Here is a 17503-nt window from a genome sequence, read left to right on the forward strand (position 1 = left end):
ATACTTTAAACATGACTTCGACTTGAAATAAAGCAGGTTTGGATAATACACTGTTAAAGACAACCTTGTCCACAATAATTTACCCACACATCGCTCTGATGTACCATAAGATTTGACTCATTGCTAGTGTTCAAATTCACTATCAATAAAGGCTGAAATGGCTGCAAACCTGACTTCAAAATGTTAGGTAGGGCTAAAGCATTCCACTTACTCTCGTTTGTTAGTTAGAGAATAAAACGTATTCGATTTGTTGTATACATATAAAGAAGACCATCAAATCTTAAAAGCTATCCATCCATGAAATCTTTAATATTCGCGAAAAATTATTCTTTTAAAAAATGTTAATTTCTCTCATAAACACACTGATTACAACATAATCAGTGTGTTTATGAAGAGGTCAATAGTTTTTTATCAGAAAGCAGTAGGATATTACTGCTAAATAACGAATATCTAATTTCATATTTAATTCTCCTAGAATTGCTTGAATTCTTTAAACGTTACAGGAAAAAATATTTTTTAAATAATTTGTCCAATTTCTATTTTCAGAACTATAAAATATGCCCTTATAATTACGTTACCTGTAAGAGTTCAAACGTCGCTAGCAATTCACCAGCTTGTTCTGATCCCCGATAGATGTCGTACCACTCTAATGTTGGTGGAAAATCAGGCTTGGAGTAAGGATCGTCGCTGAATTTTACGTGAGGTTTTGCAATTGTACGTCCAATAAATTCTGATTTACCCTATAGGGTCATTTAAAAATAATAAGAGAATATTAACCAAAATTAAATTATTCAAAAGGTCATTCAAAATTTATATGTCGTTTCATCTTACTAATATACCTTCCAAAAATTATCTTACCACTTTGTCTTGATCGAATATTTCAATTACAATTACTGGTGGATCATCTTTGATATCAATTTTGCTTCCATAGACAATCACTTCAGAGAACAACAATAATTCATCCCATGTTGGACTTAGGGTTTCGTCAATAACCTGCCAAATAAAATAAAAAAAAAAAAACACTGTAAGTTCAAAACTTATTTGGAATATGATTGAAAAGACAAACATTTGCAATTAAAAATATCACCAGAACTATCAAATGATTTTAATTGTTGTGAGTTTGAGCAGCGCCCTCATACAGACGATATTCTGAACTGTTATTTATACGATAACAAATTTATATTCTTTTTTATATTGCAAAGATTGCGCTAATCTTGGTTTCCTGTAAATGATGTTTACTCTACGAAGTCTAGCAATCTTTGTTATTATTTGATGCAATTATGTTAGCTCCGGCTTTACGTGTGTTTATGACACATGTAGAACTCTAAAGGAAATTGTTTAATGTCCCGAGACTAGCACTGAAATGAAACATCAGTAAACTGCTTAATTGAACATTCAGAATGTGTAGGAGTCTGTTCTGTTTGTTCTTTCAGGATAAATAGTAGAAGTATTTTAATATTCTTCACTTCTTGACTGTAGTTTTCATTGGGAATGTGTTGCGAGCTACTTTACATAAGTGCTTGAGTGTTATTGTTTGTTTCTTTCAGCTCCTCGGGGGGGGGGGGTAAGAATTGCTACCACTTCTAGTATTTCATATTATAATTCACTCCATTTATTTCTTCTTCTTTTTTTTCTCTTTAATTTTCATTTTGGTGTTTTATTTATTTATTTTATTTTGTTTGTGTAAAAACATTTCTACTTTAAGTACAAATGTTCTGAATTAGTACATACCTTAATCCGGATTGGTTAAACTAATCGAGATCAAAGTCCTAATTGCAATAAGTCTTTAAATGATGGGTCATATACACTGACTGGGCAAAAAATTAGAGATAGGGTTAATGGGAAGTTGACACTTAAGATCGCGCAGCCGAAGGTCTGTTTCAGCAGTAATTTGCCGCCCCAACCAGCCATATCTCAAGGAACACTCATCTGAGTTTAGGACTATCCAGTGACCCCAAGATCCCCGGATTTAAATTCGATCGAATCTCTCTCTCTCTGGGATGCTGGAGAGCGAGACATCGGATCCATGTATCCAGGACCGACGTCTGAGGCGTGGTTGTGGACAATGCTGCAATACGCATGCCTGGAAGTAACTCCAGCAACCCTTGAGCATCTGGTGGAGTCAATGCCTCGCAGAGCACAGGCCATTATCCGCGCTAGAGGGGGACCAACACTCTTTTCGGTAGATACTGTATCTCTAACGTTTTATCCATTGTTGTCACTAAAGTTGATATTTCGAGCAACTTTTATTGAAATAATCATTCTTTGTATGAAAACAAAACGTATTTGTATGTAATTGCGTAAACTAATCTTTGCCAAAGTCTTTGCTTATGCTTGGATTTGGAAAATGTCAGCACTGAATACCTGTTATCTGCTGTATAACACTAACACACACACACACACACACCCATACTCACACATTTAAAGTTGCTTGCATAAGTTTCCTAATTATGAGTCAATGTGAAATTGTCCAAGTGTGTGTGTGTGTGTGTGTATGTCACGGAGTCGAAAATCCCGAGTTTACAGTAAAAAACTCTACGTCATTGTATAAAACCGGATAACTCACCTTTAACTGAAAAACCCTGATAAAGACTTCGGTCTAAAGCGACTTAATTACGGAAGCCCTCTCTTTAATACGACATGAAAACTAAGAAAACATTTCCATTTCTAAAATATAGTTGCAAGTGATTTTTAGCTTTGCCGAAGCGAAAAAATTCTACCCTCTCCGCATGACACCGTCTAACCCCTCCCACCCCTCCGGTTGAAGAATTCTTATTGTGATTATTTTAGTCCTTGAGAGAAATTAAATCCGGGGATTTTTGCTTTAAAGTGCGCTAAGGAGGTGGAAATGAGAGAGTTTCGAAGTGATGCAAGACTTCACTTTTTTGATTGCAGTTTCATGAAATTTGGTATTTAGGATTATTAATAAATTATCAAATCTTTTAAACACATTTTCATTTAAGTTAAATCGGTCCTTTTCAGGACAATAAGAGAACAAAACCCTATAGAAATTAATACAAAATTATACATTTTGTATTCGTTTACATCACGGGCGCACGCACAAAAAAGCCCATGCACCTTTTTATTATGTTTGGATAATCTCAATGTTCGTTTGATGGTATTGTCATCTCTTATCAACAAGAAGGTTCTCTTTCGTCTGGAGAATAACCCCAAATGCGCGTTCAGGTCAATTCTATTTACTGATATCCTATGTCCTCTATCACATTAATCATACCTCGAAATGGAGGATAGTGCATGACTCAATTTTCCCCTTTTTACTTAACACTTTAATTATTTCTGTGCACAGTTCAAAACATAAAAAGTGTCAGAAGTCTGTTGTATTATTCATTCATCAATAAGATTTTCAAAGGTGCAAAGACTCATTCGTATTTCCAGCCTCTTAAATACTCATCAAGTTCAAAAGAAACCGAACTTTTCGAAAATAGAAGGAACTAGTGGCGCCACCTGTCGTATCTTTTTGTTGTCGAAAGCCGCAACCTTCATTAGTGTTGTGTCAACTGTTTATGACATTTGTTTCATTAGAAGCCGAGTTATAGTGCCAAGAGTGACAGTGTGTTTTGACGAACGGTCGGAAAATGAGTTTCAAACAGAGAGCTGCGATTGACTTTTGTGTTAAACTTCGTAAAAAGTTTTACGGAAACGCATCAAATGCTTCAAAAAGCATACAGTGATGAATGCTTATCCCATACTGAAGTTTACGGGTGCTTTAAGCGATTTCTAAGTACTCGTGAGACGCTTGAGAACGGCGAAAAGCCGGGCGGTGCAAAAACTGGACTGAGCGAAGTTAACATCCCAAAAGTGGGTGATTTCATCAAAGAAAACTCGAATTCGTCCGTGACATTGATTGAAGATGAATTGGGGATTCCAAAATCAACTGTTCACAACATTTTGACCGAGATTTTGGGCCTTCGTAATTTGAATTCGCGATTTGTTCCCCACAAGTTGACCGACGACCAAACAATGTATCGAATTGAACACTGCAAAGACCTCATTAAAACCCTCGTAAAGACTCAAACTGCCTTGAAACGATCGTTCTGGTAACGATACGTGGTGTTTTGAGTATGAGTCCGAAACAAAGCGCCAGAGTGCTGAATGGAGACCACCAGAAGAGGGGCATCCGAAAAAAAGTCGCTTGGAGAAGTCAAAAGTAAAGCCAATGCTGATTTGTTTCTACGATTCCAAGGGCATTATCCACAAAGAATTCGTTCCGCCTGGCCAAACGGTCAATGATGAGTTTTATCTCGAAAATTTGAAGCGATTGATAGCGTGAATTCGTCGCGTACGGCATGAATATCGTGACGACCGACCGTTCGTGGCACTATACTCGGCTTCTAATGAAACAAATGTCATAAACAGTTAACACAATACTAATGAAGGTTGCCGCTTTCGACAACAAAAAAATACAACAGGTGGCGCCACTAGTTTCTTCTATTTTCGAAATGTTCGGTTTCTTTTTAGACAGAGGGTGTATATTAGGCAATGGATTCAAGAATTTGATCCAAAATAATATCCTAAAGTAACATTCAATATACTTGGAGAGAAAAATGCTTAGTTAATATTAAAAATCTAAACTGAAGAATTAGATTACGTATTTTTGCACAAAATTGATTCTGTTATTTGCAAGTGAAGCACGAAACTTAAAATGTTATCTAAATTAAAACTTAAATATAATTAAAAGTTTTGCACAAAATGCTCAAGTTTAGTTACCTGAGTTGTTTGACTTTGCTCTGAAAATATAACACGAGCGAAGGGATCAGAAAGACCTGACGAATCTGATCCAATGAGCGATCTTGCTTGATACATATGAGCTCGCAGTTCAAACATCTGTTTCTCTGCAATTTATAAACAACAGAATTCAATAATCATTCAGAAATCTTAATTGATTCTTTTAAAACCAATTCCTCTTCCAAAGAAGGTGGAAGTGCATGATTTTTGTATATGTGGAAAACTTCACTATTTTAATAATATGTCAAGGCGTTTGCATTACTAGAGTATGTAATTTAATTGTGGTATGTTAGTTTTAAGCGTTTGTTTTCTAGAATAGTTTGAAACACTTACCAGTATACCTCAAGGAACCTGGTGGAGGAGCCTGGAGTTTATCAGCATTACGGACTTCTGTCGTGATTTCGTAACCTTTAGGGAGTCCTCTTAAATAATTTTTCTTTTGCTTTGTTAAGCCTAACCACAAGTAAATCTGCAGCTTTGCTTGGATCGACCATCCTCCTGGACCACAGCCTTTCTTTCCTGGTAACTAATAAAATTGAAATACGTGAATGTTAAATAGTGAACAATATTATAATTAAATTGTATTGTATGAAATATAACACAAAGCAAAGTATGAACTTAATAACAAAAAGAGAAATGTTCTCTTTAAAAATGTAAGGCATAATAAACTGAACAGAAATTGTAATGGTGTGATTTATTGTATATATGTAAATAAACAAAATGTTATTACAGTTTTATATGCAGCACTCAGTGTTGAATTTTGTAAACATTATATGTTGGAATGTCACTAAAGATGATTATTGTAATTGTGTAAATATTTGAGAAATCAATTTAAAAATTATGATGATGATGATGATGATGATGATGATGATGATGAGAATCTTACCTTTAAGAAAAGAGTTTGAACTTTCCCACAGTATTTACCGCTCTCCTCCTCCACAATGGAGAAGATTAGATCGCGTGCTGGAATACGTTGATAAGCCACCCTCTTTCCTCCACTTATCATCCAGACAAAAATATCTGGGAGTACATGTTGCGGCTAAAAAGAAAGAATGAACAGTGCTAGTGGTGGATATGAATTCACATTTTTAACGCTATGAACCTGTTAATTTCTAATACTGTAGTTTACTATGAATAATAAAATATTATGGAATCACGTTATTAATCCATTTGACAAATATTACACTTAAGTTTCAAGAACTCGGGTAAGTCACACACAAAGGACATTGTTAACATTCATCCGAGGTAATTGTTTTGTTCTAATAAACAGTGTATCGTCTGACACTTGCCATAATACAATAAAGACTAGAAACAGTTCTAGATTTTTCCTTGATTACCTTGATGGACCTGTGCTTCACTCAGGATTTCTCCATGAGTGCAGGTCACAAAGATGCCTCCAACGATCTCGATCTTGAGCCTCTCTCTTCCATGTTATACCCATAGATTGCACTAGTGGATCTTCCCCTCTTGTAGGTGGACTTTCTCTTTCTTGGTTGCCAGTTGAGTATTCTATATGTCCATCTGTTATCCCTGAGTCTGCCCACCTCATCCTGCTTTCATATACTGCAGTTACCACATCTTTTATGCCTGATCTCTTTCTTAGTTCCGTGTTTCTAACATGCTCCATTCTGCTGATGTTGCAAATCCTGCGTTCTATTGCACGCTGAGTTATTCTGAGAGCCTCTTCTTTTCTTGTTGTGTTCCATGTTTCCGATCCATATGAGAGTGATGGAAGAATGTCATTATTAAATGGCTTTGCCTTCGCAGAGATGTCAAGATTTGGATCAGTAAGTGTTTCTTTTAGTCTGTTGAATGATACCCATGCAGCTTTCTTTCTTTTTGCTAGTTCTTCAGATAAATCGTTACTCATTTTTAATGTTTGTCCTAAGTAATTGTAGGAGTCATCTTGTTCTATAGGAATATTATTAATACATAGGGGACTGTCACTTGTGTAGATGTTTTTGATCTATTTTTATTTTTATTTTTTTTCATTTCTAAGTCTATCTTACTGCTGTTTGTGTATATCTTTTCACTCATTTCTTCTAGGTATTTTGGGTTGTGGGATATCAGTACTAGATCATCGGCAAACATAAGGATTTGTAGTTTTTCACCATCTAAGCTTATTCCTCCGTTTAGGTCTATTTTTTTTCAGAATGTATTCTAAAGTGCTGGTAAATAGATTTGGGGAGATCACATCGCCTTGGCGGACCCCTCTCTTTATATCTATATTTATAGGTTGATCAAATAGGGTTATTTGTGTGGGCTGATTTCTGTTAATTTCTTTTATTATGTGGATGTAAGTAGGGTCCACATTTATTTCCAGTAAGGCACTAATGACTGCATTGTGATGTATGGTATCAAATGCTTTTTTAAAATCAATAAAGAGGAATAATAGAGGGATTCGGTATTCTCTGCATTTTTCTGTTAGTTGTGATAATATAATATAAATAATATAATAGCAATAATCAAATTTATGTAATAAAAATGAAATAATGAATTATAAAGTTTACTCTGAAATATGTATTCACTTAATAACGTTAGATTTGCCCTTTAATATATTTTCCATATTCACATTGCAAAACAATCACTTACGTCTTCTATAAGGTCTTTAATCTTGTTTAAGAAAGTATGCGTTGTTCTTAACTTTTCTTTCACTGTATTTTTTGTTACCAGAGGTTTCATTGTCCTGGCCATCGTAGCTATATGGTCCTGCAATAAAAATTATATATTGTATAATTACTATGTTATATATTGTAGCGTATACCATAGTGATTTATCAATTAAAAGAAATGGAACATTTAAGAGCGGGTATGCATACATTATTATTAATATGTAACACTCCAGGGAGTCCAATGACTCATCAAGGGAGGGCACTCTACAACTCTGTCTCCATTGCTCAATCCATCAACTACGATCATCTGCACCAGCGCCATCTACCGCTCATCATCACTAGTATTTTGTGATGATGATGAGCGCTCTACAACTCTGTCTCCGCTGCTCAATCCATCAACTACGATCATCTGCACCAGCGCCATCTACCGCCCATTATCATCACTAGTATTTTGTGATAATGATGGGCGCTCTACAACTCTGTCTCCACTGCTCAATCTATCAACTACGATCATCTGCACCAGCGCCATCTACCGCCCGTCATCATCACTAGTATTTTCACAATCACAAACATCATAAATGTAAGTAGAAAATATGCAATTAAGCATAAAGAAAAAAAAAAACTATAATAATAGCGAAACACAAGTGCAGTACTGTTGGCTTGGTAGGCAGAGCGATTAATATATTCGCTCTTTCTAATCAACAAGAAAGATGAGATGAATCAAATTCATCTCATCTTTCTAATGAAGATGAGATGAATTTCATTGCCTACCGGAAATCCCACTCTAGAGACCAAATATGGGACAGTTTTAGAGCCACTTCAGATCTCCCATTAACGGCAAGGTCTATGTAATAAAAATATAAATAAATTTTTAAAAGATATAAATTCTTAGCCCATCCATTGGTACTAATTATTGAAAACTACAATAATTAGTATGCTTTTCAACATAAATTACAATTAGTCTCAGAGATAACGAAATTTTGCCTGCTTGGACTCTGTTTTATAAATCATGAAACTGCCCAAAAGCAAATCTCTTTGTTGCATTGATTTTAATTCTAAATAAACTCATAATTGTTAAGCAATGTTGGTATCGCATACAGAGGTACATGTTATCAGATATTCAAGTCTATTTTCAAAATTCTGGTTAATTAATGATAAGGTCCAATGCTTTACATCCCACTCTGATCACATGATTAGAATTCTTGGATAACGTCAGAACTTTGTTGTGATAATAGAGTGGCGTTGAACCGGATATTACACAGAGGCCCTTTAAGCAGATGTATCACGCATGCGTCGTCTTTATGAAACAGATAACCGAATGGTTGTTATATGATGTGAGAGAATGATTTTTTATTTTCAAATTTTGGGAAATTTCAAAAAAATTATTTCAAAAAAAGAAGTTCATACATAGTCTATTTGAAGAGAGCAAAATGCTACCACCTCGGCTGAGTTGGGCCCTGACTCGCTATTTACTTGCTAAACAATCCCATACTGAAATTTCACACTTGACAGGAAAAGTTTTTCCTTTGACTTTTTTCACAACCGAAGCAAGTAAGACTAAGCATAAGAATACAATATATTAAGATGTATGCGTGTCTGTGTGCTTAGTCTCTTTGGAGGGAGCAGAACACTGAGTATGTGAGCGAGTTTTACGAAGAGCCCCTATTGAATAGCAAATATCTTCCCAACTCTATATTTAAAACTAACTTTTGAAGAATGTCTTTCGTTTTGTTCAAATGAGAACAGTGAATTTCAAGACCAGCATTCGCCCCTGAATGACAAACTGCAATGATACATTTTAATTTTTATAAATTTTGCATCGCCGAATTGAAGCCTATTGGCTCTTCATTTTAGTAAATACTTTCACGCACCGACCGAGAATTCATTTACGGAAAACACTCCTTTCCGACGTTTCAAGTTCCTTAGTATTGCAAGAGAGTTTTTGCTCTCTTTAAATTTTCTGGCTGGTCTCTGAGGATGAACCAATAAGTTCGAAACAGCTGTCACCAGTGACCTTATCAAAATGGACCAATAGCAGGCGAATATAAGGACGCTTGATAGAGGTCGTCGTCACCTATTAGGTGGGCTAGGAAAACTCGTAAACGTCGGCGAATTCCCGTAAGCTCCCTGGTCAAATTTCATACGAAACTTTTATGGTTTCTGTATTCGGCTTTGAAATAATGCTGGATTTAATATCCACTTGATTTTTATAAATTTTGCATCGCCGATGTGAAGCCTTTGGGATCTTTATGTTAGTAAAACTATAAAATTACAAAATGAAAGATTATCGGGTAGGTCTGTATATTTTATCACACTGAACAGACTTACCATTTCTCTCTGGCATACTTTTAGCCTTTCTTTGTCCAATTTTGTCTTTCCACTGGCGCTTCCTCCTGCTCCTTTGATGATTGTCAGATATCGACTAAAGAGAAAGATAAACCATTATAATAATTTTATCATATTATATACACATGTGCGTGCGCCCGATGAATTATAAAAAAGTAAATATCCATTTTATATGTTTTTGTATCATCAGATACAGATTAACACAGTGTTTCCCAACGTGGGGCGTACGCCCCACAGCGGGGGAGGGGGACAATTACAAAATGACGTTGCATTCGTCACCTCATCACTGATATATACTCAAAAAACTCACCATTGTCGGAGATAAATTTTTGATGTTGAAACCCCGACTTTCCGAGAAAAAAAAAGCTGACATCAAGCTTAAGGTTCGCATTAACTTGGATTTTATTTTCCCGAGTTCAGTTCGATTTATGTTTTATAATATGCAAAGTGTAATATAAAATTTATATTCATTGAAGAAAGTCAGATTAAAAACAGTTTTACCTTTTTTATTTAAAGTACATACAGTCACACCTCGACTTACGCGAATCCGGAGTTACGCGGTTTCTTATATGTATACGTATTCCCGTCATGCCTCACCACTAGTCGTATCTTTCAAGCGCCGGCCGCATTCGCCAGTGTCGCACATGCGGGGAACAAGCACTGACGTGTTTCGCGCGGTCTCCATTCATACACGATTTTTATAGTCTACAAAATCACATAAAAAATAATAATGTCGTCCAAAAGAAGCAAGTTCGATCTACAGGAATCCACAGTAAGAACAATCATAAAAGATAAAGAATTCTCGCTGCTGTGAAAAATGCCCAATCATTGAATTCAAACATAATTCGTAAACGTCATGGGATTATTGGTGAGATGGAAACGATGCTTAAATTATGGTGTGATAATCAAGTGAGAGTAAAAAATTGCCCAGTTGATCAAAAACGACGATATGTAGCCAAGCCAAGCTGATTTTTGAGAGGCTAAAAGAAGAAGCTGGAGAAGAGGTCAAATAAGAAAATTTCGTGGCCAATCCTGGTAGGTTCAATTGATTTAAAAATCGCTGTAACTAGCACAGCATCGCAGAGAGTGGAGAAGCGGCAAGCGTTGATGAAGAGGCTTCATCTGCTTTTCCTGAGACACTTAAGGCTATCATCGAGGAAGGTAGCTATAGCAGTCAAACCATATTTAATGTAGACGAGACCGGCTTGTTCTGGAAAAAGATGCCTAAGAGAACTTTCATCGCATGAAGAAAAAACGTTTCCTGGATTTAAGGCTTCCATAGACCGGTTGACAGTAATGCTTGGTGGAAATGCAGCTGGTGATTGCAAGTTAAAACCTCTCTTAATTTATCGCTCCGAAAAAAAAAAATCTAAAGCTGGCTTGCCAGTGATTTAGAAGTCAAATTCTAAAGCTTGGGTGACAGCTTCTATTTTTGAAGACTGGTTTGGTCACCACTTCATACCTGAAGTTGAACGTTATTGCCAGTTTAAAAAAAATTCTGTTTAAAGTTATGCTCATTATTGATAACGCACCTGGTCACCCTCCAGCAACTTTAATTGATTTTGATCCACGTGGAAAAGTTGTTTTCTTGTTCCAAATACAACCAGCTTACTTCAACCGATGGACCGAGGAGTTATCAAAGCATTCAAAGCGTACTACACACGGCGTTCGTTTGCAAGTCTGAATGAAGATATGAAGCAAAATGAGCAACTGTCTGTTAATGAGTTTTGGACACAGTTTAATGTTTTAGATGCTGTAAGGATTATCGGAGATTCTTGGGGTGAAATTTCCCCAAAAAAACCTTGAATGGTGTCTGAAAAAAACTTTGTTCATCCTTTTTTAAATGCGAAACAGAAATGTTGCCAGAAACTTATCAAGTTGCTGAGGTAATAGAAGAAGTTGTTAACCTTGCCAGGCAATTAGATTTAGAAGTCGACAGTGAAGATGTCAGTGAGCTGTTAGACTCACATAACAAGGAGCTCACAATCGACGAACTCATAGAGATGCGTAAGCAAAGTGCTACTGAAGAGACCAAAACCTCAGATCCAGTTTTACCAGAAAAGCACATGACAATTGCAAAATTAACAGAAGGTCTCAGCTTAATTAAGAAAGGTTTACAGATTTAGGAGGACATAGATTCTAACGAGGAACAAGGCAAGGAATAAAAAAAAATCATTAGCTTGCTTTGAAGAAATTTTGCGTGACAAGAAAAAGACATTATGCCATCAGACGAATCTATTAGATTTTATGAAAACCATCGACATCGAAATAACTTTCTTTTTTTATGTACGAAAAACTACAATTATGATTATATTTCTTAAAAAATATAGGTGTTTTTGTAAACCTTTGGTCCCAATTGTATGTTTGTATATATAAATTACATGCAAAAATTATACCCCGAGTTACGCGAATTCGATTTACGCGATTTTCGTTGGTCCCACCTACTGCGTAACTTCTGGGTATCACTGTATTTATATTATACTTTTTCAGAACTTGGCTGACTATTATGCTAGAGGAGGGGGGCATCAAAATCGTTGAGGTGGGGCATGATCCAAAAAACGTTGGGAAACACTGGATTAACATATGTTGATCTGTAGCTGAAATATCAATAGCGACTTCTCATTTATCATTAATTGGAAAGTAAGGTAGCTTATTGATGCAGCGCCTTTTTTGTGCAAGAGGCGTATTATTTGTCTTTTGTTCTTTCACTAGAATATAAGTAGGTTAAAGAATTCTTGAAATACATATATTCGTTACTAGAGTATCATGCCTTAATAGTGGTTGTTCCAATTCTTTAACATAAATTTCAGTTTTTATTCAGTTCATAAATGTAGCTATAGTTTGAATCTGTTTAAATATTTCTGCAATTTCCTACCTACAACCTGAGGCAAGTTCTTCTAAAACACCTCTTAATCTTCTATCCGCATGAGGGCGTTCTAGTCGGATCATTTCTTGAACATCAGAGATGCCTGCTTCCTACAGTAACAAATAGATTTATATGACGTGTTAGACAAGAATTGAAATTAATTAAAACAAATCCTGTGTGATTTGATTTTATACTTGTAGACAAGTATAAAATCAAATTTTATACTTGTCTGCAAGTATAAAATTTGATTTAATTTTTTTTTACATTTTTATTGAATTTTTTTTCAAATTCTTTGTTAAAAACTACACTTACCAATTTTTCAGCAATTCTTGCAATGACATTGGAATTATAAAGTCTCCGTCTGTGATCCTGCCATATGCTCCTAACCCACACACATGGCTTATCATCCCCATACGGTAAGAAATAATACTGTCTAAAAATAAATCAAAAACGTAATTAGCATACTTTTTTTTAAAATTATGTTTTAAATACATGCGCAGAAGATAATATTTGTAATTATTATTATTTATATTAAAAAGGTGAAGATATAAAAGTGAAATCCTTTAATATAATTATTTATATATTAAATAATATAGTAAAGTAAGGTTTGCAATGTCTAAAACTCGCTTATAGTACAGAAGTTGACTTATTCCAGGCATGTGCAATCGCTAAACACCTAGGCTACAGTCTTGGCATGTGCAACTGATAACTACCTAGGCTAGAATAGAAAAAACTGAAAGATGTACCTTTTTTCATTGACTTGGTTCACTAACCTGTCATTAGAAACAGGTTTCACCGGGGGTGTAGTGGACTGACCAGCTGTATCTCCATACATCGATTCAGGTCCTGAATCTGATTCGGATTCACTTTCAGAATCGTCACCTTTTGCCTGCCATTTTTGACCATCTAGTGCATTGCCGGCATTACCTGGAATGAAATAAAAAAAGGGAATAAAAAAAATAACTAATCCTGGACGCATTTGTCAAAATCAATAACAATGGAATGCTATAATGTCATTATTTATTGTAATCGGCTTATTATTCCTTGTAAGTGTAGTATTGTGTGTGAAGTAGTTTTCTTCTAACAAAACCTTTCTACAAGGAACAGAAATTTACGAGACACTGTACGAGTTTTGAGTGTTCAGCCCCAAACATATACCCCGTTAAAATCATACAGGTCCTGTATAAATTGACTGGTCCATTTTACTGATTTTCATCGGCATTGCTATTTATATTTTTTTATTGTTAGACAAGTCACATAATATACATTATCATGCTTAAAGTTTAATATAATTTAGAACATGATAAGATATGCTAATAGAACCTTAGTATGTTTAATTTAATTCAAGAATAATTAGTAAAATTCTTGAATAACCTACAAAAACTGAATATTGATGTTAAAATGTAAATATATATCAATTAGGAACGTACCTACAGTGATCTCGAAATAAATCGGTTTTTCTCCTACTTTTCTCTCAATCATGGTTGCTTCAAGAACACATCCAAATAGAAAGAATTCTTCATTTTTTCCAAAGGAACCCTAAACAAAAGATAAAAACTTGATCTCATAATAACGGTCTCAATATATATAAGAGCATTACTGTTAGAATGACTTAGTCTCTTATTAAGATTTATTTTTTTTAAATTATAATAATAAGGAACAAAATTCAAAATTACTTCAGAAATAGGCATCGCCATTTCTACTTCCACTTCGGCAGGAGCAGTATCGACGGTGTCTAAAATTTCGGTTCGAACGGCTATTAACAACCGACCCCTGTACATCACTCCTTCTCCTAGACCATCATTTAGCCGTGTGTGTTCATCAAATAATGTGTAATCCCGGGTTGAGCCATACAAATAAATAAAACTTGGACCAAAAGTTGGCAGAAAACCTAAAACAAAGAAATTTTTAAAATTCATAATAAATTTCAAATGATTTTCTTTTATAATTCTTAGTTAAAAATTGAAAAAAGGTGTTTCTAGAGAATGCTTATTTATATTTAAAATACTCTATATATTCTCATTTTTAAGTAAAACTTAAATTTTAAATTAAAATTAAAAAATAATTTATAAAAAATAAAAATAATTAATTAAAATTATAAATCATAAAAGGGTTTCAAATACCTTTTTCTCCTTCATTAGATATTTTAGCCAACTCCACGAAATGGGTACCAATAACTGCGTCGTTAACTGGATCATTATCCCTTAGTTGGAGTTTAATCCTTTGGCACAATGGAGGAAACATCTCTGTGAAGACCACTTGCTCGTTCCACACGGGTGAGCAGGAACTTTTCCTAACAGTTGTTCTTCCCTATAGATAATAAGTATTTCATTAGACGTCTGCTGATTTTCTAAAGACGAAACTCTAGAAGATTACTGCGCATGCTCTGTCAGTGTAGTCACGTTTTTAATAAGGATAATAATCCATGTGCAATCACTATGTACTTTTTATCCAATTTTTTTGTTTATGATTTGAAAATGGCAATAAATATTCCAATAAAACGCAATCAACTCACAGTTAAACCTGCAAATGACACCTGCACATAAGGATCGACCAAATCCCTCGATTCTCTTGTGAATGCTTTTTTCACATTGGCCATGATCCCAGCATTCATCCTTGGCAACCCATCTGCTCGGAATATTTTAACAACAAATCGGGCATGTTGCCTCTCAGCAGGTACTCCATCAGGTAAGAGAAGGTTTCTGAAAATGAGATAATTATCATTGTAAGAAATTGGGCTGCAAATAAAACAGCTACTGAAGGTAATGAATCTTTTTTTAAACATTTTCACCGCTAACCTCTTTATTTAGTGTTATCTGGTTTAGTTGCTGAATTCTCCGCTTGGTGGCTGTTGTTCATGATTTTAGTAATTAGCACAGTTGGATTTTTTCAAACAATTTCTAAGGGATATTTGGTTCTTAATTTGTTTAAAAAAATATATTATTAAATTAACAGTGAAATAGGTTGTACATTTTTTTCGAAATATCTAAGCAAGAGATGGCTATCTTTAGAAACTGGTTAATTCACTTATAAAGACCAATAATGGATTTTTGACTTCCAAAATATGCGACTTCGTACTTAGTTGTATATTATTATTTGTTATTAGATCTACAACCCGAAATATTCAATATATTCAATAATTAATAACTGAACCCAATGAAAGCAGAAATCATCGTTTTAAGATTATTTAAATTTAAAAAAAAATTTAATTTACAGCATCCGATATTCATAACTTTTCAATTCGAATAACTTTATAATCGAGCACTGATTTTCAGCTTTCGATAAACAATTAAACTTAAACTTAAAAGGACTGGCTTAAAGGGGCGAAGCAAGAATGCTTTTCATATTTCCCGTTATCTGTAGAGGACAGTGTAGGGATAGGGTGTTAATGAGCTATTAAAGCTCTGATCATGGCAGGAGGGTAACAGCAACAGCCGAGCCTCAGTTAGAACTTCATTGGCAACAGCATTGCCATCCATTACCCTCCAAGGGTATTATCACCGCATCTCACGGTCGATTCATCTTTTCATTCAATAAACAGTTGAGCACAACGTTTATTTAAGTTTGTCTAATCTAAAAACAGAATACTGTATTAGAATATTCTAAATTTTATTTTTAAATGTCTTATCATTTTCTTTAATTTTATTAAATTTTAAAAAATTATTATTGATTCCATAATATATTATATCAGATGTTGAAATATTTTATAATTATCAATAGTTCTGGCGATTTTAACAGTGACGTTATAACTTTACAAGGCTTTCTATATTTTCACAGTGCTTGGTTTGTGAATTGTATAGATATCGAAAAAGAAAAATTGCACTGTAACTTGATGGATGCTTTGTTCCGGCGGTCTGTCATTAGGGAGACCTTACATGAAATAGACGATCAAACACACCTGCCTTTATTTCTTATCCGTAACCCATATAAGTCATAAGCACGGAAGGATAATAATCCAGGTGCAATCAATACCATCACCTTTTGTTGCACTTGGAAGCCTTGCTAGTTTCCTGAGCTACATTATTGCTGTCGTAACTAACCTTCTCTTGACGTACGCTGCAATCGCTATAACCTTATTATACTTATGCAACAAAACTTACGTAGTTTTGGAGACTGCAATATTGAGAACCCAGCGAGAATAAAAATAAATATTGCAGACTCTGAACAAAAACGCTTTCATAAACTTTTGTTAAGCAAGCATCCCTACTAACTAAAGAGGCATACTCGAGCTTGGAAAATAAACGTAATATGAATGGTTGCCATAGCAACAGCTATTTACTCTTCACGAAGTATTTAAATATTAAAGTACTCACGCTTCGATGTCATCATCATCTTTTTCACTTTTCGGTGGAGGCTACAAAATAAACAAATAGAATAAAATAATATATTATATAATATCATATAAATTTTTAAAAGGATATTACTGATTATTAATAATGATCATGGTCTATTGTTAATTATTTCCAATATTTAGTATCTCATTTGCATTATCATTTTCAAACATGAAACTCCTGCGAAAATGAATGTACTCTAGATAATGAATGTACTCAAGATAAAGGATGTACTCTATAAATTCATAGCACAGATGTGAGTTATTATCTTATTAATGGGATTAGCCGTTTCAAATTTATTCATTTCTCTGGACTTACAACGAACAAGTAGAAATGCTTACCCAGTGCTAGGAATTCTTCGATATAGTTTATGTGAACACCCAGGAAATTATCTAAAAACCAATATTGCATTTGTGTAAGATGAACTAAGGTTAGATACGGAAAATTTTTCTCCAGACAGCAAACAAGTTGCTTGTTTGGTCTCAGCAGTGTGAGATTAACGACTCACATCACTATTTGGGAGATTGTAGACCACTGTGCTTGTTCAATAAGCCAAGTGGTACTATCACACCTAGCTATGAAATCATGTACCACCTGAAGACA

General features: G+C 34.6%; 1 protein-coding gene across 1 annotated transcript in view; it reads right to left on the reverse strand.

The window, feature by feature from the left end:
- The window catches only part of LOC150095267 (otoferlin-like), a 158022-nt gene that overhangs the window by 36892 nt on the left and 103627 nt on the right, over nucleotides 1-17503 (reverse strand). The window contains exons 14-28 of the mRNA XM_090410633.1: nucleotides 16883-16923; nucleotides 15085-15271; nucleotides 14693-14879; nucleotides 14246-14460; nucleotides 14000-14108; nucleotides 13343-13496; nucleotides 12882-13002; nucleotides 12579-12679; nucleotides 9686-9779; nucleotides 7339-7455; nucleotides 5633-5785; nucleotides 5080-5272; nucleotides 4729-4853; nucleotides 859-993; nucleotides 579-740 (exon numbers count right to left, since the gene is read on the reverse strand). Coding sequence (XP_090266759.1) covers nucleotides 579-740; nucleotides 859-993; nucleotides 4729-4853; nucleotides 5080-5272; nucleotides 5633-5785; nucleotides 7339-7455; nucleotides 9686-9779; nucleotides 12579-12679; nucleotides 12882-13002; nucleotides 13343-13496; nucleotides 14000-14108; nucleotides 14246-14460; nucleotides 14693-14879; nucleotides 15085-15271; nucleotides 16883-16923 — 2094 coding nt within the window. The remainder of the gene's footprint in view (nucleotides 1-578; nucleotides 741-858; nucleotides 994-4728; nucleotides 4854-5079; nucleotides 5273-5632; nucleotides 5786-7338; nucleotides 7456-9685; nucleotides 9780-12578; nucleotides 12680-12881; nucleotides 13003-13342; nucleotides 13497-13999; nucleotides 14109-14245; nucleotides 14461-14692; nucleotides 14880-15084; nucleotides 15272-16882; nucleotides 16924-17503) is intronic.

The sequence above is a fragment of the Typopeltis vanoorti genome, chromosome 20 (genome assembly GCF_054136105.1).
Source record: "Typopeltis vanoorti isolate ZY-2024b chromosome 20, IOZ_Tvanoo_1.0, whole genome shotgun sequence".
Lineage (NCBI taxonomy): Eukaryota > Metazoa > Arthropoda > Arachnida > Uropygi > Thelyphonidae > Typopeltis > Typopeltis vanoorti.